The sequence below is a fragment of the Otolemur garnettii genome, unplaced genomic scaffold, assembly GCF_000181295.1.
Source record: "Otolemur garnettii isolate 467f Iridium unplaced genomic scaffold, OtoGar3 scaffold00021, whole genome shotgun sequence".
Classification (NCBI taxonomy): Eukaryota; Metazoa; Chordata; class Mammalia; order Primates; family Galagidae; genus Otolemur; species Otolemur garnettii.
The window spans coordinates 22,595,421-22,617,571 of record NW_003852416.1 but is presented as its reverse complement, the minus strand read 5'-3'; the positions used below and the strand labels follow the sequence as shown (position 1 = coordinate 22,617,571).

At 51.9% G+C, this 22,151-nt stretch overlaps 1 protein-coding gene across 2 annotated transcripts in view; it reads right to left on the bottom strand.

The window, feature by feature from the left end:
* Window positions 1-22,151, bottom strand: part of CRTAC1 (cartilage acidic protein 1) — a 217,775-nt gene that overhangs the window by 24,140 nt on the left and 171,484 nt on the right. For both annotated transcript variants that reach the window (XM_023511671.1, XM_003787285.1), the window contains exons 5-11: window positions 20,818-20,974; window positions 11,046-11,180; window positions 7,988-8,133; window positions 5,283-5,419; window positions 1,632-1,714; window positions 669-769; window positions 43-211 (exon numbers count right to left, since the gene is read on the bottom strand). In XM_023511671.1, the coding sequence (XP_023367439.1) occupies window positions 43-211; window positions 669-769; window positions 1,632-1,714; window positions 5,283-5,419; window positions 7,988-8,133; window positions 11,046-11,180; window positions 20,818-20,974 (928 nt within the window). The remainder of the gene's footprint in view (window positions 1-42; window positions 212-668; window positions 770-1,631; window positions 1,715-5,282; window positions 5,420-7,987; window positions 8,134-11,045; window positions 11,181-20,817; window positions 20,975-22,151) is intronic.

The window sequence follows — 22,151 nt, the reverse complement described above, 5'->3', positions numbered from 1 at the left end:
AGGGACATCCAGGTTATTTTTTGTTTCAGGGCCCCGACTCACCCAGGCCAAAATGTGCCACGGGCTCCATCTCGCACAGGTAGCCAGAGCCCCCATCAATGATCCTCAGGTGGGCCCCACTCTTCTTGGTATAGAGCACGACTTTAGCCCCCCTGGCGAAGGCCCCAAACTGGGTCCGCGGCACCACTCGAAGCCAGTTGTTGTTGAAGCCCTGCAGAGAGGGAGAGAGGAGATGTGGGGGCATCAGCAGGTTGGGGAGGACAGGTCAGGCAGGCAGGAAGGCAGGAGGGCAAGAGGGGAGGAGGAAGGGAAGCAAGAGAGTGGGCGGAAGAGAGAGAGGAAGAGGGCGAGGGGGGTGGGAAGGGGAAGAATGGCTGGCTGAAGGAAGGAGAGGCCCTGGGAGGACAGGAGGGAAATCCAAGACACCAGGAAATAGGTTTTGGGCAGGGAAGTGACAGCAGATGGCCGGCAGAGACGTGAAGGCTTGTTCCAGGAGGCAACCCTTCTTGAGGTTTATTGAAGTTTACTGCCCTGCAGGGGATTTATGTGCTTCTTCTAGGCCTGGGGATTCCATTTCCTGCCGGCCAAGCTGGCATCCCGTCACTTTACCCTTGTCCAGCAGGAAAGCACCCCAGGCTGGGTTTGTGGGTCCTGGAGCCTGTGCGCACCTGGTTGCCCCGGAAGACAGACAGTGGCTGAGCCATGGACTCTCCGTGGGACAAGATGAGGTCTAGCATGCCGTCTCCATCAAAGTCGGTCACCACACCCCCTACGGACAATAAAGATTTCATTTCTGCCATTGGTTAGGAGACCCCCAGGGGAGCGGGGCTCCTGGTCAGGGGTGTGTCTGGGCCGTGTGTGGGAGGCAGAGAAGAACACAGCACTGGGGCAGGAGGACCTGGGCTTCCTCCTCCCCTGCCCCCATGCCAGCTTGTGTAGAGACTCACAGAACACAAGTTTCCTTCCTTCCCCAAGACCTGCCATGGAGAGGGTGGGTGCAGATTACTCAGAACTTACAGACTTCTTTCTGGTCTTTCTATTATGGTTTGGATAATATTTATTTTTGCATAGCTTCTTGTCATTTTGTGAAGTGTTGGCCTATACATGTCCCCTTTTGGTTCTCATTACAACCCAGAGAGGTGAGGAGGGCAGGTATAATTATCCCCATTTTATGTATGTGCAGAACAAGACCAAAAGATAAAGCAGCTTTTCCAAGACCGCAAAGTGGGGCAATGGCACAGCCAGGTCTTGGGACTCTTGGCCCAGTGCTCTCTGACACCATGATGAATGCAGAGGGGAGGCTGCGATGGCAGGATCTCCTACCCGAGAGCAGGAGGGGCTCACTCCTTTCCATCCTCACCCAGCAAGGCATGGCAGAGAAGCTACTGCACACAGACCTCCGGATTCCCACTGCCCAACCGCCACCACTAGCAGCCTAGGGTTTGGGGGATGGACCATCTCCTCCTCTGCTTCCTGCCTACAGTCCCTGGGGCTCCCCCACCTCTGCTGTCACTCCTGCCCTTGAATCTCAGTCATCAGGAATTGGCTGCCCCTGTCCTTCCTGCCCTTACTCCAAGGTATGGGGAACACTGAGACAGGAGTGTGGGACGGAGTCCCTAGTTACCCCTCACCTGTGCCCCGGCCCTCAGGTTCCAAGGCATCCCCAGGATTGAGCTCCTCGATGAGGGGGTCTCCGTGTTCCCTACGGATGACTCTGTGGGAGAGCAGACAAGACTGTTCTGATGGTTGCAGGCACCCCCAGGGCCTAAAAGTCCACTTGCTCCATTCTGTCACCTGAGTGTCCCTCTGTCCCAGTGTGCATGGGCTGGTACCTGGATGCCCAAAGAGCCACTCTCTACTGATGGGCCCTGCCTGTACCGTGGCTGTTCCCTTCTTCGGTTTTAATTTATGTTGGTAAATATTGATTTCCTTTTCTAATGGATGAATTACAGACAGCCCAGGGAAGGGCAAGTAATGGATGGGTAAGGGGCAGGGGCAGAACCACCTTCAACTGACCTTTGCTTTCCTTCAGGTGGCCCCTGGATTTCCTAGTTTTGGATTCCAACCCCATACACATGCTCCATACTCTCTCTGGTGGTCCTTTGTCCACCTACCGCCCAGCATAAAACCTCTGCAAAAACCCGTCTTATCTCCCCCACCAGATGGCGCTCTCTGCAGGCTGGGCCTTTGTTTCAGTCAGCTGCCTGTGCATCTCTTACAGCACCTAACACACTGCCTGGCTCTCAGGAAGCTCCAGGCACATGCCTGTGAGATGTGTGGGTGAATTTCAGGGGCAAAAGGGAGGCAGAGGATCCCCTTTGGTAGCAGGGTTTCTGTCCGTTTTGAACCCTGAATCTTGGTAATACTTGCTTCAGGAAAGGCTACTCTTGCTCTTTTTCCACACATAAGCTTAATTCTGAAGATGGCAGTGAGCCTTCCTCCAAATTTTTCTTGCTCATTATATTATCATAGCCCTGGTGCTCCTCCCTAGATGTGTGGAACGATGATAGGGGATGCAGTAGGTAGGGAGGGATTGGTATCACCTTCCCTGCCACATTGCAGGGTGACGATTGCTGTTTATCTCCCAAATCACAAAAAAATACCAGGGGCCTGTGATGTGGCCAGCACTGATAGGAGGGGGTCAGGGTGCCCTGAACTGGAGCCTTGGTGGGTCGTTGATGGGAGAGTCGACAGAATTCACAGATGCTCTGTGAGGTGGACCTGAGTATAGCTGTGCGTGGGTGTGATGCCTCAGCCTGCTGACAGTCACAGTCCTTTTGACCATTTGTGTCCTGCAGATTCTGCCACAGCTGGGCAGAGACATCTCTTGATTCAGGTGCCAATGCAGTTAAGGATTCCTAAAGACAACATGCAGTAATTCCCCAGCACTAAAGTGTTCATTGAACACATTCTAGGTAGCAGCTACTGTGTGCTGGGCCCTGTGTGGGGGTTGGGAGGGTGGGGGGCAGAAAGTAGGATGGAATTAGAGTCCAGGTCCACTGGAATCCCCACATAGAGTGCTGGAGGTCAGGGAGGGTGGGGACGTGGGGAGTGCAAAGCTAGGCAATTAGGGAGGGCTTCCTGGAGGAAAGGCTACCTAAGTCAGGACCAGGTTGGTGAATGCACATGTGTCACTCTGATGAAGAGGGTCTGGGCCTGGCACAGTCCAGAACTAAAAGGTGAATAAGAAAGTGGAGAGATCTGAAGGCAATGGGGAGCTTCTAGAGGGTGTTAACTGGAGAGGGGTGTGGTCAGACCTGCATTTTCAGTAGCTCATACTGTGGGACTAGAGACAAGGAGACCAGCTGGGGTGGGGGTGGGGCAGTGCAGGAATCCCCAAGGGAGACCAAGAGTGGTGGGTGGAGAACAGATCTGAGGCATTTCTAGACATGTTAGTGGGGGGACTGTCCACACCCCAGTTAGGAAAGTCCCTGTTCACCCATGTTTGCCCATGGTGATTATTAATAGGGCTGGGCCCTTTGGCTTCACTAAGTGCCCATCTGGGTGAATTCTCCGGTTGCCCTAGGTGTCATTAAAGGGCTTGTAGACACAAGCACCCTGAAGCTTTGCATCTCTAGCATCTGGTGTGCCCCCATGAGAGCACCAGGGCCAAGAAGCCCATGATGTTTCACTCAGTGACAGGTGAGAAACCCACGTGGTGTGGGCCAGGCAGGGGTTAAACTTCCAGAGCTTCCAGCTGAGTGGCAGTCCCAGCTGTAGCCCCTCACATGCACGCTCTCTTATGCTGTGTGCTCAGAACCCAGCCATCTGCCATGGGGACTTAGGGCATAGCCGCGCACCTGGGAAGTGGCTTCCACTGCTGCTGTATAGAGGCAAACACACTAACCCACTAGGTGGCTATGTGGTGATTCTGTCCACTCAGGCCAGCCTACCCTGTCCTCCCTCCTAGCTTACCCTTAAGGGGTTAGAGGGGAGGTGAGAGGTCCGAGGCAGGCTGCATGGCTGGGAAGACAGGGAAAAGGTGCCTGAGTTCTTGGGCCACAGAGACAGAAGCAACTAGAGTCCTCAGTGCTTAGGGGCTCTGGCAAGTGACACTTTATTAGCCAGAGAAGGAAAGCAGTGTCTCTGTTAACTAGCAATTGATCTTCTGCAATTAATCTGGAAGTTGTGAATAAGCTTTTTGCAAGGCACCTAATTAGTAAATCTGGTGCCTTCAGGGGGTGATTACATCCAACCAGGATTGATGCTTTGTTAATAATTATATTTTAAAACATGCTTAGTCACAGCTCACGCCTTTTATTAATAGCTGGGCCCTCCTGGGAGACCAGCAGAAACCTTGGGGGGCTGAGCCAGTGATTTGGTCCATTTCCTGTATCCAAGGTCCCCAGTCCACTCTCCCTCCCACCCTGGTCCTGAGCCCCATTAGAATGCTTTGGGCCAGGAACAGGGACATCTCAGGCCATCTGTGTCCTGAGGTTTGTTCCTCAACAGTGGTTCTCAAACTTGAGTGTGATAAGAATCATCTGGTGCCCATTATCTTCTGATTCCTGGGCCTCACCCCCTGAGATTCTAAATCAGGAAGTCTGGGGTGGGCCCTGGAATTCTGTGTTTAAACCTTCAGGAGATTCTGATGCCAGTTGTCTCTGGACACCTGTAGACAAATGTTGCCTCAGAATGTCCTTGCTAGACACGACACCCAAATGCTTGAAGATTCCTTTCACTTCTGAAACTCCCTTTTCCTCGTCTACCAGAAATGCTTGCCATTCAGCATTTCCCAAAGGATGTTTTACAGAACACCAGTCCTGAAAGAAACAACTCTGAAGGAATTGTCCCACAGTCAAATCTATTTGGAATTCTCAATGCATCTTCTAGAAAGTTAAAATATTCATGGTCATATTAAAGGCTCTGAGAAGTCCTGCAGTAAATAAACCTGTTTGTTTTTGCTTAACATGGGTTTACACAAACAAATTTGATCTTATAACTCTCCTTTTGTGGTGGTGTGGATTTATGAGTTCTGCCCCCTTTTGTGGTGGTGTGGCTTTATGAGTTCTGCCCCCTTTTGTGGTGTGTGGATTTATGGGTTCTGGGTACACTAGAACCATGTCCCTTTGCCATGTCCCTGTAACAGCAAAGGGCTGGCTTCTTGCCCAGTACTCTCCCTCTATTCTTTCAGCCTCTTTCTCAATCCCTGCCCTTTCTATCTCCTTATCCTTGGCACTAACTCTCTAACCCTTGAAACCTTCCCCTCCTGATTCCTCTGTGACCCTCCTCCCCGCCAGCCATCAAGGATGAGGGACCATAAGCCAGGCCGCAGCATCTACCGGAAGAGGCGATTGGCCGAGGAGCTGCGGTAGGCAATGTTGTTGAAGAAGATCTCCAGCTCCTGATCATTGTCAAAGTCAGCAGCAATGACTGTGCGGACAGGAGAGGGCATGGAGAACTTGGGTGAGGCGATGTCCTGCAGGAGAGAGGCCTGTGGTCAGCGGATAAGAAGTGGGCATGGGCAAGGGGCCAGCCCCCCTCTGCTGTGCATGGGGCAATTAAAGGCAAGGTGGCGACCTCTCCTTTGCTACCTCCCCACAAGGGACCTGGGGTGGCTGACCTCAGGCTACTTGTAGGAAGACAAAAAGGGAAGGATAACAGTCCTCAGAGGCATCAGCGAGGCGCTTATTTGTTCCCCAGTCAGGACCACATCAACCCCTCCAGGCACCCCTTGAGGCAGCATAAACATTAGTGGTCCCATTTTTCAGGGGAGGTAACTGAGTCCTGGAGAGAGAGGGGAACCACCCAAGTTATAGCTAATGAGTGGGGCTGAAGCCAAGACTGCTGATTCCAGAGGCTGTGCCCTTTCGAAGATGCCTCCTTCCTCTTCTGGGGAGCTGGCTGGGCGCCATGCTCTGCTGTGCATTGAATCCAGGCTCCACTGCTGAATGGCTGTGTGCGCTTGGGCAAGTTACAGAACCCCTCAGATCACACTTTCCTCATTAGTAACATGCCCAGATTGTGAGGATTGTACGTAAAATGCTTGGCGCGGAGTGGGCTTGAGACGGATTGCTGGCAACCCGCCCTGCCTTGCCCCGCTGTCAGCCTTGTGAAGGTGGAGAAGGCTGTCCTTAGCTGTGCTTTTGCTGCCTCTACTCCCTAATGTTGTTTCTCGGGAGACTTTTCAATTTTGTTTTTGAGATGTTTGCTCTGGAGGGCTTCAGCATCAGCTACACCCATCCAGGACTCACTGGGAGACCCCATACCCAGCTGGAAGCTCAAAATGCTGGCGGGGCCCTGGATGGCCCTGGCAAACGGCCCTAGGTGTGGGTTTGCCATTGAAATAGTGGGAACCGTGCAGGATGACCTGTTTCTGAGTGGAACACCCCATTATAGGTGGGTTCATCCCCTTGAGCAAAACGGCCCCATTATAGGGAGGTTCTTCCCTTAAAGACCCTGGGAGCCCATCCAAGTCCCAGGGTCCACGTGGAGAGGGCTAAGAAGGCACAGTGGGCATTTCTGGGAGGCCTCTCTGCCCCAGGCCTGGCCTTGCCTTAGCTGCTTGTTGCAGGTCCTCTCCCAGTGGCCACAGGGAGGAGCTGGCTGGGCCACCTGGTGAGCTGCCTGTTTTGGGGAGGCCAGGAGGGAGGCTGTCCCCATTAGCACGGTAATGAGGTTGATTAAGAGCCTGGCCAGCTGGTCAGGGTGGACTGAGCACAGCCTTAAGAGGTAGGGAACAAAGAGACCTCAGGCTCTGTAAGCCGTTATTATTCTATTGATCCTATAAAAATGGAAATCTCCATAGCCGTCTTGGGGTTGCCCCTAATGCCTGGGCTTCCAAGATAATGTATGTTAAGCTCTTAGCACAGTTCCTGGCACATGGAAGGCACAAATGGAACAGTTGTTACTATTATTGCTATAGCTCCCGGGAGCTCTAGGGAGGGGCCGTCAAGTTGGTTAACCAGGTCTTCAGCCTCAGCCCGTTGACACTCAGGGCTGGATAATTTTTTGCTGTAAGGGGCTATCCTGTGCCCTGTAGGATTTCAGCAACACTTCTGTCTTATATATACACATGCCAGTAGCACCCCTTTCCCCAGTTGTGACAACTCAAATGTCCCAGACATTGTCAGATGTCCTGGGGGGAAGGCAGCATACCACTCTGGTTGAGAACCTGGGTTAGAATGAAAGCTGAATGCAGGTAGAAATTGTCTGTCTTGATCTTTGCCAAGATCCCAGGGGGATCAGCACCCTGAGTTCAGAGCATGCCCTCCAACCCCCCAAAGATCTCAGGCCTCAGCTGGGGTGTTGTACTGGGCCTGAGCACCCGAGGGTGATGGCTTATGAGGTGCTTGCTTGTGTGGTGGCCTCTTCATTGTCACACATAAGGCATCCTGCAAGGTTTCATGGCCCCAGGGAAGTCTCCAGTAATGTTCTCACGAGCTCAGGGTTTTGGGGCAAGACCTAGGTATCTTCAGAACAATCCCTGAAATCAGCTTTAGTGATCCCTAAGCCTTAAACCAAAGCCCATCACACTGGTGGCGCCTCCATTCCTACCACTAACAGCCTCAGTCTATTGATAGCTTGGGGCGTGGCACAGAGAGAGGTCTGAGGCCACCTTGTCCACCGTCTGCTGTTTGTCCCTGGGGACAGTTGCTGGGAATTCTATGCCCTTAACCTCCCACTCTTTCCCACCACTTTGGCCTGATCTGAACCTCGATTTGAAAAGCTCAGGCTGGGCTACAGCAGGTTTCCAAGAGCTACTAGGAAAAGTGTCCTTGATGCGGAGAATGAAGCCCACCTCACGGGGCTCCTGCCTACCTGAGGAGGTGGCTCTTCTCCTCTGCCAACCTGGCTCCCTCTGCTCTGGGCACTGTAATCTTCACAGAGCCTGGGCTGGAGCCCATCACCCCCTCTACTATAACCCCCACCCCCTCCAAGCCCCTTCTTAGCCTGCTGGGGGGCACAGGCCACAGCAGCAGCTCCTATGACATATCAGGGCCACTGCAGTACAGGTGGTGGGGAGGGGAGGGAGGCTCCTTCTTACCCGAAAGCGGACCTTCCCATGTGCACCCATCTGTAGATAGAGGCGGTGGGGGCCATTCCAGTTGCCATAGACGATGTCCACTTTGCCATCACCATTGAAGTCAGCCAGGGCAACTCCTCGTCCATGCTGGTGGGGGTCGTCCACACCTGGCAGGCAGAGGCAGAGACCCTCAATGTGACATCCCTGCATCCCACTCTTACTCACCTTGCCTGAGCTCTGTGACAAGCAACAAAGGAAGGTGGCCCTTGAATGCTTCCTGCCCTCCAGGGAGTGGATGGGGAGGCAGAGTAGCAGTCTCAGAGGTTCCCACAGGGGCAAGCAGTGGGAGGGCCATCTGTTGCAAAGGGAGCTGTGTTTGCCCAGCAAGCACATTGTTTTTACTCAGTTTGGGGGCAGGGAGGATTCTGGACAAAATACCTCCTGGCCAGCCCTCACACTACCACTGGGAGACATTAAGCGGATTGCATCACTCTTGCTTAAATCTCTCAGTGACTCGCCAGTACTCTTGGGTAAAATTCAAAGTCATGCCCGGGGAACTCGAGGCCCTGCTCATCTACCTGGTCTAGGTCTAATAACACCTTCACCCCAGGTGCTGAGCTCAGTCCCCTGTATTCCTCTCATTCCTCAAATAACCCAAGCTTTTCCCAGATCCTGGGCCTTCTCTGTCTGGCACACTCTCTCAGGCTTTAGAGTACCTGACTCCTGGTTTTTCTGCTTTCAGCCACAAAGTTCCCTCCTCAGGGAAGCCTGCCCTGACCACCCATCTGAGACAGCCACTCCGTCTACCCTGTCACTGTCCCCCACAGCCTCCATCCTGCTGATCACCCCGTGCAGTCATGTCCCTGTCTGGCTTACTTGCTCAGGGTCTGGTTTTCTCAGGGGCCCTGACACTCTATGGGGTTAGGGCTGTCCTTTGGTTCCCCTGTGTTTGTATCCGCAGTGTCTGTCTCAGGGCTTTGGTGGCCAGGCAGTTTTCAGTAAACACATTGTTGAATGAATGGAGGGACATAAATAACATGATAGCAGGCAAACTAGGGACGTAGGTGACAGCAGAGGAAATGCAGCAGCCAGGACAGAGAAACCCACAGCAAGCCTGGTGTGATCTGGGAAGGGAAGCCTCTATGCCCAGTCCCTCCCTCCCACCCCCCGACAGAATCCTGGGGAGGGTGGAGGGTGGAAGGTGGCATTGCCCAGAGTGATGGCCTGATCCCCTGGCTGCCCCAGGCCAGTGCAGAGCAGAGAGACTGTGACTCTAGGTGCCCACCCACACTGACTCTTCTGACCCTTGCATAGTACAAACATCTGCCAGTCATTAGGCCCTCTAGGATGTCATGCAACGGGACAATATGATGGTCAGTGGGGATCAGAGACCCCAGGGTATGGGGAAATCTTGCCAGATGCGAACACAGAGATCCTGAGGTCAGGAAGCAGGAGAAGGCAGGGTGGGCCCCTGAGGACTTTGGAGGCTCAGTGTCCTCTTGGGGGAAGAGGATGCCAGGAGAGAGGGAAGAGCGAGGAAGAGGCAGTGAGACCCATACTGGAGAAAGAATGTTTGCAAAGTACTGGGGGCAGCCTCCAATCCCTGGGATTAATACCCCATTAATTCTCTGCAAAACTCCCTGGCCCAAATGTCGGTGGCCTTCTGCGTTGGCCCATTTCTCTCCTATCTATAAGGCACCTTGACAAGGAGCTGGTTCCCTTTCACGGGAATAATCGGTGCCAGGCTGCATTTCACAGCAGCATCTGTTTGGGTGATGAATGCCCTCTTGACATGTCTTGTTAAACCCCTGCAATCATTCTGACTTTCAATTACGGGCCTAGCACCTTGCCGCTCTCCTCCCGCCTGATACCTTCTCCCACTCCAACTTGTTCGCTCACCTCTGCTTCCATCTCTTTAACACCTTATCAAATCCTCTAGTTTTTCTCCCTTTGCTTTATGATTTTTCAGCAATGAGAAAATTTGCTGCCAGAGTACAGCAATAGGCAGGGGTGAGCTGGTGGGAGGACAGGCCAGGGAGCTGCCCCCACTTGTTTTGCCAGGCATGGAGAAGAGTAAGCCAAGGATGAGGGCTGATGGGCGACAGCTGGGGCTGGGTGGGTGTTGTGGGCCAGAAGTTCCCCCAGATGGAGCCTCCTAGGCAGGAAGCCGAAACTGAATTCAGAGAGAGCGGACTAGCACACACTTAGGGATTTGAGGGTGGCTGTTGGTGAAAGCTAGAGCTTATAGGGCCTTTGACCTATGTGTCTAGACCCCACTCGTCTTTTCTTCTGTAGGCCAGAGCTCCTCCCTATGCCTCTAGGAAGAAGGTAAAATCAAATCTTCCGTTCCTCAGCAAGGTGGGGGTGGTGGGATGGTCTGGGGGAAGTAGCTGAAGGGCATTCGTGGGATGTAACCACACGTCGGTGAACTTTCCTGAAGTGCTCACTTTGTCACTCAGCAGAATTTATTGGGTGGCCACTGGGTGGCAAGCACTGCATCAAGAATAGATAGATCAGTGCCCCAGTCCAAGCAGAGTTCCCAGACAAACCATGATGGCCATATAGAAGCCTGAGTGGGAGGTGCCTGCAAGGTTGGCGGGAACATGGAGGAGGAAGGGCCAGTCTCTGCCAGGTGGCGTGAGGGCAGCAGGAAGGGCGTTGCAGAGGTGGCATTTGAACTGAGTAGTGAAGGGCAAAGAGAGGTCTGCAGGTTGTAGGCGGGGCTGTCCAGGCAGAGGGAAGGGCAGCTGTAAAGGCTCTGAGGTGGAAGAGGGAGGAGCAGAGTGGGAGGAAGAGGTGCAGAGCTGGGAGCCTGGGGCACTCTTTCAGGCGCCTTTATCCTGTTTCTCAGTACAGCAGGATAATGGCCAGGAGTTCCACATGCCTCTCCCCAGCAGCAAACATTCCCTGTGGCCTGAGCCCTGGGGGTTGTGGAATCGGTGGACAAGCACTCTTTCTCTGTGTGGTGCAGAGGATGACTTGTCCTGCTCTCAATGAGGCTAGAGGGGGCAGGACAGCCCAATGTCGCCCATGGGTCTAGGGGCTCAGGGTGCACAGGGCGGCGGCTGCATCCACTCACCAGTGCTGGCTGCAGCATCCACGAAGGTGCCATCGCCTCGGTTGTGGAAGAGAAAGTTAGGCCCGTTCTCGTTGTCACAGAAGATGTCTGAGGCACTACTGCTGAGGATGGGGCCCACGCTGACGCCCCGGCTCCCTGGGAGAGGACATCAGCCCACAGTGAATGGCAGGATCAAAACCCCAGGCCCTGGGAAGAATTCTGACCTTCCGGATATGTCTCTGAGCCTATTCCTGGGCCCACGGTCCCCATAAACCTGTGTGGAGGGCCATGGCACTGAGCGCGTGCCGAGGGACGAGATGGACTGAATCACGCTATGGCAGAGGGGTGATTCCATGAGCGAAGGAGTGCAGAGGGCATGCCCCCCAGATGCCAAGGCCTGGCCCTGCCCTGCCCTGGCCTTCTGAGAGAGGTGGCTGAATTACGGTAATCCTAAAGCCAGCTCTGTCATGCCACTTTGGTGAAGTTACAGACCTCCGGCAGCCTCTCCCACTTCCGTGCTGAGTCACACATGTTCTGGTCAAGATGTGTGTGCTCCTCTTTAAAGAATCTACTGGGAGAGGTTCCCGTTTTACACAAGGATGCTTACTTGGCTTTGTTTGACGTAGAAACAATTACGCTCATCGATAGAGAAGTGGTTGAGTGGATTACTCTGCATCCGTATGACGGGCCATTCTGCAGCTACTAAAAAGACCATGTAGATCCATATGTATCGACTTGGCGGAGTGCCCACGATGTATTGTTAAAAGAATAAGCAATTTGTCAAGTAATGGCATCACATGGTCTTACTTTTATTTTAAAAACATAGGAAAATACACGATATTTCTGAATATACATGTTTGGAGAAAAGTGGGAGAGGCCACCCCCCAATCTGTTAACACTGGCTACCCATGATGGGGCAGCATCTGGGGACAGAAAGAGAGATGGGCCTTCTCGTTAAATATCTTTGTTTCATTTGACTTACTGCAACAAGAATGTAGTTTGAAAGAAAGAAATCCAATAAAGTATTTATATATTTTTAAAAGAAAGACAGAAACCAAGCCGGCTCTATATTAGGCTTTGAAGTTTGCAAGATCAAATTTGAGCCATGTCAAAAAGTCCAACCTTCACATGTCTTGAACAAACTACCCTCAGCCAGAGGCTTTCTAATAAAAGCTTTCTACATGCCCGGCTCCACCTTCTGCTCCCCTGAAAACCAAGTCGCACTGAGAATGCCTTCCCTCAGCACCCTGCCGAGTGTCAGAAAAGCCAGGCAGAAAGCAGCGGAACCAGGACCAGAGCATGGAGTCCAAGCACAGCTGGGCTTCTTACACACTGTGTGACCTCAGGCAGTTTACTCTTTGAGCCTCAGTCTCCTCGTCTGTGAAATGAGGATAGCCTGACCTGCTCCCTCTTTTCTATTTCTGGGTTTCTGAGAGGACCATATGAGTGAGATAAACCTGTTAGCATGGGTATTATCCAAAAGACAAAAGGTTATGAGCGTCGGTGAGGATGTAGAGAAAAGGGAAGCCCCAGTACACTGTTGGGGGGAAAGTAAACTAGGAAGGCCATCACAGAAAAGAGTATGGAGGTTCTGAAAAAAGTTAAAAATAGAAATACCGAATGATCCAGCAATCCCACTGCTTGGTATACATCCACAGGAAATGAAATCAGTGTGCTAAAGGAGTATCTGTGTGCCCACGTTCATCACAGCACTATTCACAGTACCCAAGGTAGGAAGTCTACCTGAGGGTCCATCAGTGGATGAATAGATAAAGGACACATGGTATAAAAATACATGATGGAGTATTATTCAGCCTTGAGAAAGAAGGAAATCCTGTCATTTCAACCATGTTGATGATCTGGAGAACATTATGCTAAGTGAAATAAACCAGGCACAGAGAGACACATACTGCATGATCTCACTTACATGTGGAATCTAAAAAAGTTGAACTCATAGAAACAGAGAGTAGAATGGGGGTTACCAGGGGTTGGAGATGGGAGTGAGGGTTGGGGAGATATTGGTTCAAAGTACCCAAAACTTTAGTCAATAGAAAGAATGAGAGATTATGTACAACAGGGTGCCTATAGTTAATAATAATAATAATGCACTGTATGCCTGAACTTGCTGAGAGAGTCGATTTAAAAATGGTTACATATGAGAGGTAGTGCATATGTTAACTGGATTGATTTAGCCATTCCACAGTGTGTATTTTGGAGTGCAAAATACCATGTTGCATACCATAAATATATACAATTTTTTTTTTTAGACGGAGCCTCAAGCTATCCCCCTGGGTAGAGTGCAGTGGCATCACAGCTCACAGCAACCTCCAACTCCTGGGCTCAAGCGAGTCTCCTGCCTCTGCCTCCCAAGTAGCTGGGACCACAGGCGTCCGCCACAATGCCTGGCCATTTTTTGGTTGCAGCCATCGTTGTTTGGCGGGTCCGGGCTGGGGATTCGAACCCGCAACTTTAGGTGTATGTGGCTGGCGCCTTAGCCACTTTAGCCACAGGCACCGAGCCAATATATACAATTTTTACTTGTCAATTAAAAAAGTAAGATGAGCTATACATGAAAGGACTTCAGGGACCCTACAACCTTGCTGCTCAGAGTCAGACCTGAGGGCCAGCTGCAGGAGTGGCACCTGGGAGTTGGTTAGAAATGCAGAATCTTAGGCCCTGACTGAACCAGATCCTGCATTCTAACAAGACCCCTGGGTGGTCTGTGTGCACATTACAGTTTGAGAAGTGCTGCCCTACAGGGCTGTCAGTATGACAAGAAGAGTTATCAGAGCACTCCAGACCTCAATTTTTTTTTAAGTAAATGAGAGCTCAGGCAGACCTGTGTCATGATGGGCCAGCCACCCACCTGCCTCTGGGATGTAAGTTTCTCCAAGAGACTGTGCTAATTAGAGACAGGGGTTCTCTTGGTCTCTGCGCTCCTCCCATCTTCTGAGAGATGCCCCCAAAGGAAATCATGAGACCTTTCTCATTTGTGCAGATGGAGCTTGCCCACCAGAGCTGGCATTTGGGGCCAGGGAAACAGAGGAGGTGTGGCACTGGCACTCTTATTGCTGTATGACAATGGGGGGAGGATTGGACTCCTTGCTAATAAACTCTGGGCCCCATGCTTTCCAGATTCCTCTCAGATAATCTGATTAGTGCTTAAGGAGAGTCCAAAGCTCTTGAAAATGGAGCCACTAAATTTATGTTGTCCCCATGGAGCATCCTCCAAGACATGGCACCTGCTTTTCATGATTTGAGCCATGGGGTGGACTGGGGTGGCTCGCAGAGGCCTTTCCTCATGCCAGGAGGGAAGGGGGCTGGGCTACAAACTGGCCCCGCCTCTGCCCATTAAAAGAAGAGTTAAGTGGCTGCTGGAGGTCCCTGCCCTGGTTCCGCCAAACGCCAGTCCCGGAGCAGCTTTGGTGAGAAATACTCAGCCTTGCCTAGGCCCCAGGAAATTCCAGGCGGGACCCCGGGACTGGCTGCCATGCAGCTCCATCCTTCTTCCCCCGTTTCCGCATCCTCCAATTTCCTCTGTGCCTCTGGCTCCCAAGCTGTGACACATTCCCTTCATTTTCTACAAAGCAGGTTATTTCCTTTTTGGACAAATTTCTAAATCTTTCTAATTAACTAATTGGGTTGGGTTGAAGCCTTGTACCATTTGTAACCTGTAATTACTAGAAAATTGCCATGGTAACCACACTACTAATTAGCCACAATTTATTGCCATGGCAACCGGACCATAACAGAGATGTTATCCATAACTCCTTCTTGGCAAGTTGGCTGCACAGTTGGGTAGCAGGTGAGGTGGCAGTCAGGGAGCTGTCTCCCCAGGCACCAGCCCCAGTCGCCTTATGGTGGGTGGCTAAATGGGGGTCTGAGGTAGGGGTGGTCAGGGGTCTGCACCCCTTGCTGGCGCAATGGGAGAAACTCCTAGGTCAATATACAAGTCCCCTTCATACAAGTCCACCTCTTATAAATGCAGGCTGCCACTCCTATGCCCTGCCAGGACACTGACAAAGTCCCCTCATTCAGCAAGTATCTTCCACCAGGACCTTCCCTTTCCTCTTCTTTCTCTTGCCCACCCTCAACTCCAGCTTCTGCGGCTTAGCACACAGCATATGGGGCTACCCAGGGGGCAGGTAGGAACATCTTTATTTAGACTTGAAGAAGAATGTTAACTCCACTTTCTATCAATTAATTCTTTTACATCTTTTACATCTGAGGCTAGTGCATTCTCTTGGGGGCAAACAGCTTCAGGAGATGCTGGAAAAACAGTTCTGGTGATAGGAAACCACAGGGCTGAGGATCAGAGAGTCCAAGTTTGAGCTGTGTGACCTTGAGCACATTGTTGAACCTTTCTGGGCTTCTGTTTTCTCAGCTACAACGTAAGACTGATCATATAATAATGGCTCCTTCTCTGGGCTGTCATAAATATTAAGTGAGCTGGTTTTTGGAAGGTGCCTCAGAAAATGTCAGGTGCCACACAGTCATTAGCTGGGACGATTTACCACCTGCTGGGTGAATAATATCCCTTTATTTTCCCAGCACTTTCAAGCTTCAAAGGCCTCTTAGTTCTGCTGGGGAGGTGTGTGAATGCTTTTCCCTGCTCATCCCTCCCTGAAGGCTTCTCACTCTGCACCCCAGACTGTGTGAAAGGGTTGGAAGGGGAAATGCCCTTTTGTAACTCCCATTTTCTCTGGCCACATCCCAGCATTCCCTCTGAACTTTGCTTATTGGGCCCAAGCCCCATGGAGCAGCCTTGGTTGTACTCAGGAACAGCACCTTTTTGGCCAGGTACGGTGGCTCACATCTGTAATCCTAGCATTTTGGGAGGCTACAGCAGGATCACTTGAGGCCAGGAGATTGAGACCAGCATGGGCAATATAGAGAGACACTGTTCTCCACAAAAAATTAAAAAAAAAAATAGCCTGGCTTGGTGGCACAATAGTCCTAGCTACTAAGGAGGCTGAAGCAGGAGGATCACTTGAGCTTAGGAGTTTGGGCTGCAGTGATCTTTGATCACACCACTGCACTCCAGCATGAATGACACAGTGAGACTTGTCTCTTAAAAACAAACTTGGCACCCTTATACCTCTAAATCTCAGCACTTTGATAACGTAGATTCAAGTACAATGATCCAGGTACAAGTGATCCTTCTCTCAGAGCATCTGGGCCAGCCCTCAGAGATTGGGGGAGGGTGGAACAGGTTATGGAGGGGTGTGAATACTGCTAAGCCACTCCCAACTGAGGGCTTGGGGCCCAGAGAGGAGACAGCGTGAGGTTCATGGTACTAAGGAAAGGCCTCTAGTTCTTGCCTGGCCTTGGTACCTCTGCACCTGCAGAATGTTGGATATGCATTTTCCAGGCCTCAGTCTCCTTCCCTGTAAAGTGGATGGGCAAATGAGAAGGTCCCAAGGCTCCTTCCAGTGGTACTTTTGAATGAATGCATCCTCTAGAGTGGACCACAGGATAAGTATGTTGGGAGCCAATCCCAGCTCCCATCTAGACTCAGCACCTGGGAAGACTCTGAAGTGAGGCCTCTCAGCCAACATGCTTGGGCCCAGGAGATTGATCTGCTGGGACCTTGACAGAAATGGTATTCTGGTAGATACCAAGGCCTGCAAGCTGCCAAGAACATCTAAGATATTGTAAAAGAGTAGGGCAAAGATACTGAAGAATGTGGGGTGCTGGAATGGGTGGGGTGTATATTTATGCATGTGTGTTTGTGTGTGCGTATGTGTGTGTGAAGGGCAGGGTGGTATCAGGGTCTCTCATTTTAAATTTCCTGAAAAATTCTAAAACTGAATAACACTGTGTTGGTGCTGGTGTTGCCATTTCCAAGCCCCCTAGGAGCCTCTGGATACTGGGCTATGTGGAGTAGAGGGCAGTGGAAAAGACAACCCCCCTCAATCCCTCCTGCCCTTCTCCACTGAGTGTAAAGGGGATGGAGGTGGAAGAAGGACAGGCTCCATCATTTGTACCGGCAAGCCTGGAGGTGTATCCCGGAGTGGCCAGCCATAGGCTTGACATTTCTTTAAAATCTCTTGTGTTAGCTGAGAAAAGTACATACAAAAATTACAGTTCTGTTCTATAGCATATCTGTTTTCAAAAAAAATCCTATTTCCTCCCCAACAGTCATCTAATGCAACTAATACCCCAGGAAAACGGTCCCTATAAATCTTGGGCTTTGGGTACCCCTTGCAAACCTGTTCTGCACTCCCTGGGGGTCTTGAACCCTGTCACACCAGCTCTGCCTGGTCTCTGGCTCTCGCATCTGGGTTTGCTCCTGATAAAGGCCAGCACCCGCCTGGGAACCTGGGAGGCTCCCACTCTGCAGCCCTTGGTCAAGCCTGCTGGTGGGAATCTGCCAGAAGGCCTCAGCTGGGTTTTAGGCATCTCTGTCTCCTCCAATAATGACTTCCTATAAATCAGATCTGCCCTCTACTTTGTTCCCAGCCAACAGCGAAGCTCCTCACCCGACATCATAAATCCACCTTCACTTTCTTTCCAAATTTCTTTTAAGACTTCTTTAATCACCACCTTGCAGTCTGGGCAGATGCTCCCTCAAAGGGTGAGGCCACAATGCAGAGTACCTAGGAGCGGGTGGAGGCCTAGGGGAGGTGGTGTTGGCCAGGAAGGAGGGAAGAGAGAGGGGCTGGTGTGGTGGGAGGAGGATGCCTCCCCCTGTGCCTGGGTCAGGTTGGGACACACAGGAGACCTCCAAGGCAGGGCCTTTTGTGTCTGCCTGTGCCTAGCACAGTGCTCCCTGCACCCAGGGGATGCCTGGCAGAGGGCCTCAGAGCAGGAGGATGGGTACTGCCTGTGTGCCAGGCATGTTCCACATGTACCTCCTTTCTTCCTCAAAATGCTCCCATTTTGAAGATGAGAGAACTGAGGCTAGGAGAGGATAATAGTGTGGGCTGCCCAGATTAGAGGATCTGTATGTGTATGACCTGGCTCTAGACCCTGTGCCCTTAGCCACTCCTAGACTTGCAGCTCAAGGTGCTTAGAGAAGCTGAGGGGCCTCCCAAGGTCAGAGGGCCCCAAGCCACAGAGGCAGGGTAGGGCTTCTGTCCCTTCCTACCCTGTGTTTATTCTATGCCAGGCTCTGCCATGGTGAGAACCCAGTTTCAGGGATTCCCAGCCAGGCCAGCTCCTCCCACCGTCCTGGTTCCAAGAGGCCTCAGGCAGCTGGGGAAGTGGGGGCTTGGGATTCTCAGGGAACCAGGGGCTTAGAGGGTGGTCGATCTACTGCTCCAGTTTCCCCCTCCCAGGCCCTATAGTCCCCCGAGAGCAGCCACGGTGGCCGCTAGATGGCACTGTGACCCAGCGGAGCGCAGGTGGCTGCCAGAATCAATAGTGTCTGGAGAGGAGGCCTCTCCTCCCCCTCACGCAGAGCCAGACAGCCCCTTGCCCCGCCTGGCCTGCAGCGCCCGGACTTTCCCTGCTGCCCTGAGCTCCCGGCCAGGCAGCTGCTACCACCACAACAACGTGGGGCCGCAGCTCAAGGCCTGAGTGCCAACCAGCGCCTGCTTCCCAGTGGATGTGGGGCTTCCCCTTCCCTGCCCCTCCCATCTTGCTGGCTGGAGCAGGATTCTCAAGCTGGAGCTCCCCAGAAGGGGCAGCTGGCAGTGGCAATTTAGGCATCAGGAGATGGAATTCTCACGCTCATTCCCTACAAACCTCCTCTGTGACCTTGGAGGCTCCCTTCTCTCCCGGCCTTAGTTTTGCTCTTTTGTAAAATGGGAGGTTCTCCCAGGTCACACAGCTTTCCAGCAGATGGGTGCTATGAGGCTCCAGGGACCTTCAACTCCCCAACTGTACATCTAGTCATGGCCTGCTTTCCAGTGCCTTGGCACTGGTGTGTGCTGAGCACTGGCCACGTGCCTAGAGCCTCAGCCATTAGCTTCAGTGCAATGGCCCTTACTGTTGGGGTCCATTCCTGGGGCTCAGAGGGACACTCTGGGCTAGTTTTCCAGCCAGTTGTCCATGTGTTGTTAGCCGCGTGACAAGGGGAGCGGCAGGGTAATGTTGGGGGGCTTGGCGGACAGGAAAAGGTGGGCCGAGGAAGGCAGGCAGATAGAAAGAATAGTAGCATGGTGGGCCAAATGGGTTCTTGTCAGCCAAATGGCTCTTGGAAGTCTGTGGAGCTGCTCTAACATGTCCTCTGGGCACGCCAGCTGCCCCAGCCTCCCTCCATGCTTCCACAGAAGCTGCTGCTGCCTCCTTGAGCTGCCCATCCTTCCAGCCCAGCTGGCACAGTTGGCTGGGGCTCTTGTCCCCCCTGTGCTCCTCAGCTGGCTCCTCTGGGTCCCCTCCATTCCCCTGCTCAGTTCTGTGCCAGCCTAGCCAGCATGAACAATGCCCCCTTCATGCTCACCCAGCCGCCACCTCTGAGTTCTTTTATTCCATGTCTCAGCCGCTCTCCCAGTCTCTGCTTCCCTTCCATCTCATCATTTTCAAGGGCTTCATTCCCCCACCCCCCAGCCCACCCGCCTTCTCTTGCAAGATCAAGGCACTTAATTGCCAAGCCAACCCAGTGCACAGAACTGGGGACTATTCAGAAAAATTGACTGTGCAAATCTAGACTGAAGCGCCTGCGTGTTTATTCCCCTTCCCAGGGAAACATGGTTTATTACTGACACAGCCTTTCTGTGGTACGTTCATGCACAGAGCTCTCAGGCACTTTGATGGGGCTTGAGCTGTGCAAACTAGTTTATTGTTTAGTCATTTGTTTCCACAAACTTTGTCAGACAGGTCAACATTCATCTCCCTTTTCTCTGGGGTAGAAAGTTGGTTGGAAGAAGGCATCGTAAACTTAGGGGAGGCAGTGTCAAATCTTTCTGGGCAGGGTTTTGGGATTATGCCACCACCCAGGTGTCTAGAGGTGGGTGGATGCCTCAAATGATCTCTCAAGTATGCTTTCAGCCCGAGTTTGGATTCGGGCAGGCTGCCACTTTGGAAGTCTCTTGTAACACAAGAGAATTTCTACGTCTGAAGTGCAGGTCAGTGTGAGTGAGGCTGAGGTTCACATGAGAAGTTGCTGGGCACAACTCTGGTTTCCTGATTTTTGGCACCCAAAAGAGGAACTGGAGTGCTCTGCCATCAGCAGTCTATTGGCAGATTATCAGAGTTTAGTCAGCAGCCGTGCTGGAATTAGAAAAACAGCCTTCCCTAGAAAGATCTCCCTGTCAGAGACTCTGACAATAGGTCCCCCATCCAGAAAGATGGGGGGGGAGTGTGCCTTCAAAAAAAGTGCTGGAGAGGTTTTGGAACAAGAACACAATTCTTTGAGCTCAGTTATCCGAGACGGGACCCAGCTGAAGCTTAGGGATTTAGCACTCAATTCCTGGCTGCTTATGTGTAAGTAAATAATTTCATCTGCTATTTGGCAATAACGAATGCTTTAAATCTCGGCTTTTGTGATTTGTCAGTTTTCTCCTATGGAACCTGCTCACCCATCATTGAGGTTACAGCAGGGAATGCGGGAAGAGGTTCCAGGCAGAGGATGCTGCTGTTGTGGTGTTCCCACACCCCACTTTCCAGCAAGCCACTATGTCTGATGTCTTCTCCTGAGCACCCCAAAACTCCTACCTGCCAGATATCTCAGCAACCGTAGGAAAGGCGGCATGAGAGGGGCCTTCTGTGGGTGGTGGGATGGAATAGAGCTTCTATCCACCTTCTCAGGGACATAAGCTCATCTTCTCCTTGTGGTCTCTGCTTAATTAGACTCTGGACCCAGGTCCCAGCCCATCCAGTATGCAGCCTCTTGGGTCACCCTGCATACCTGTGTATTTGCTGACTCCAGCCTCAGCAGCCACATCTCTGAGTGCCAGGATGCCCCGGGAGAGGTCACTGGCCTCAGGGTCCATTTCAATGAGAGCATCAGGGCCCACGTTACCGTAGGCGTAGTTGGCAATGTAGATAGAGTAGCGACCGGAGCCCTGAGGAAGAGGAGAAGGAGGCAGGTGAGCAGACCCATGTCAGCTCATCCCAATCTTTCCCCAGAACCCCCCACCCCTGCAGGACCATAGGTCTTTCACAGGGTTGGGTTCTTCTCCCCACGTCTGTTTGAATGGGCTTGCAGTCTGTACATGGCACGCTTCCACAGGGGCTTTTCACAAAGGCTCCCATGTGGATGACACCCCAGGAGCCATACAGCAAAGCAGGCTGCATCTCCTTCCATCCTGTTCCAAAAGAATACATCCCTCCCTCTCCCCCACAACCACCTTTTTATAGACAATTTTCTAATGTGCCTCCCTCCAGCTGAGCTCTCTCCAGCTGCCAGCCAGGGTAGCTGCTCAATAAATATTTGCTGATTGATTGATCTACCAATTCCCATTATTCTCAGTCTCTCTCTCTCCCATTCAAGCTCACTCCAGCCAAGATGACAAGCAAATTCCTGAGCCATCTCCCTCTCCCTCTTCCTGCCCTGTGCTTCTTCATGCCTCTATTTTGGTATCACAAGAGGCACAGATTTGCAGGGGTCCTCCCTCCCCCTTCCACTCCCTTCTTTTCCCCATATTACCAGAAAGAAAGATTATATTGCTTCTGCCTTCATAACACTGTCTCAAATATTTTATTTTTCCTTTGCATCTAGGAGAAGCCCTGGGCACCAGCTCCTCTTTGCTACAGTCATTCTCTTCTGTAGTCTGAAATGATGCTGATGAAAGAGTCTTCTTTTCTGCCTGTTATTGTAATGGTGTTATTTCTTCAATGGATGCCTTCTTTCCAAGAGGTCCACACAATTTCTAAATCAGTTGTCTAGCATTCCCCTCGTCCTTTTCATCACTTTCCCCCAATTACTCAGATAGTAAATACTTCTTGAGCTCCCACTCTGTGCAAGGTACTTAAGACAAAATCCCCGTCCTTAGGTTGCTTATAGTCTAGTTTGAGTGGCAAGCCATAAACCCAAAGGGACACCAGAGAAACAGCTGAGCTCAAGGCAACAAGATTGTACTGTTACCCCCTCCTCTTGGCCCACGCTGCCTGCTTCTATTTCTTATGCAATGGTACCATGAGCAGATCCTTTCCCCACCTTACTGGTTACCAACTTGGTGTCTGCTAAGGGACCCCCTTTTCCAAGGAAGCTGATTAAGAGCCACTCAAGTCTGTCTGACT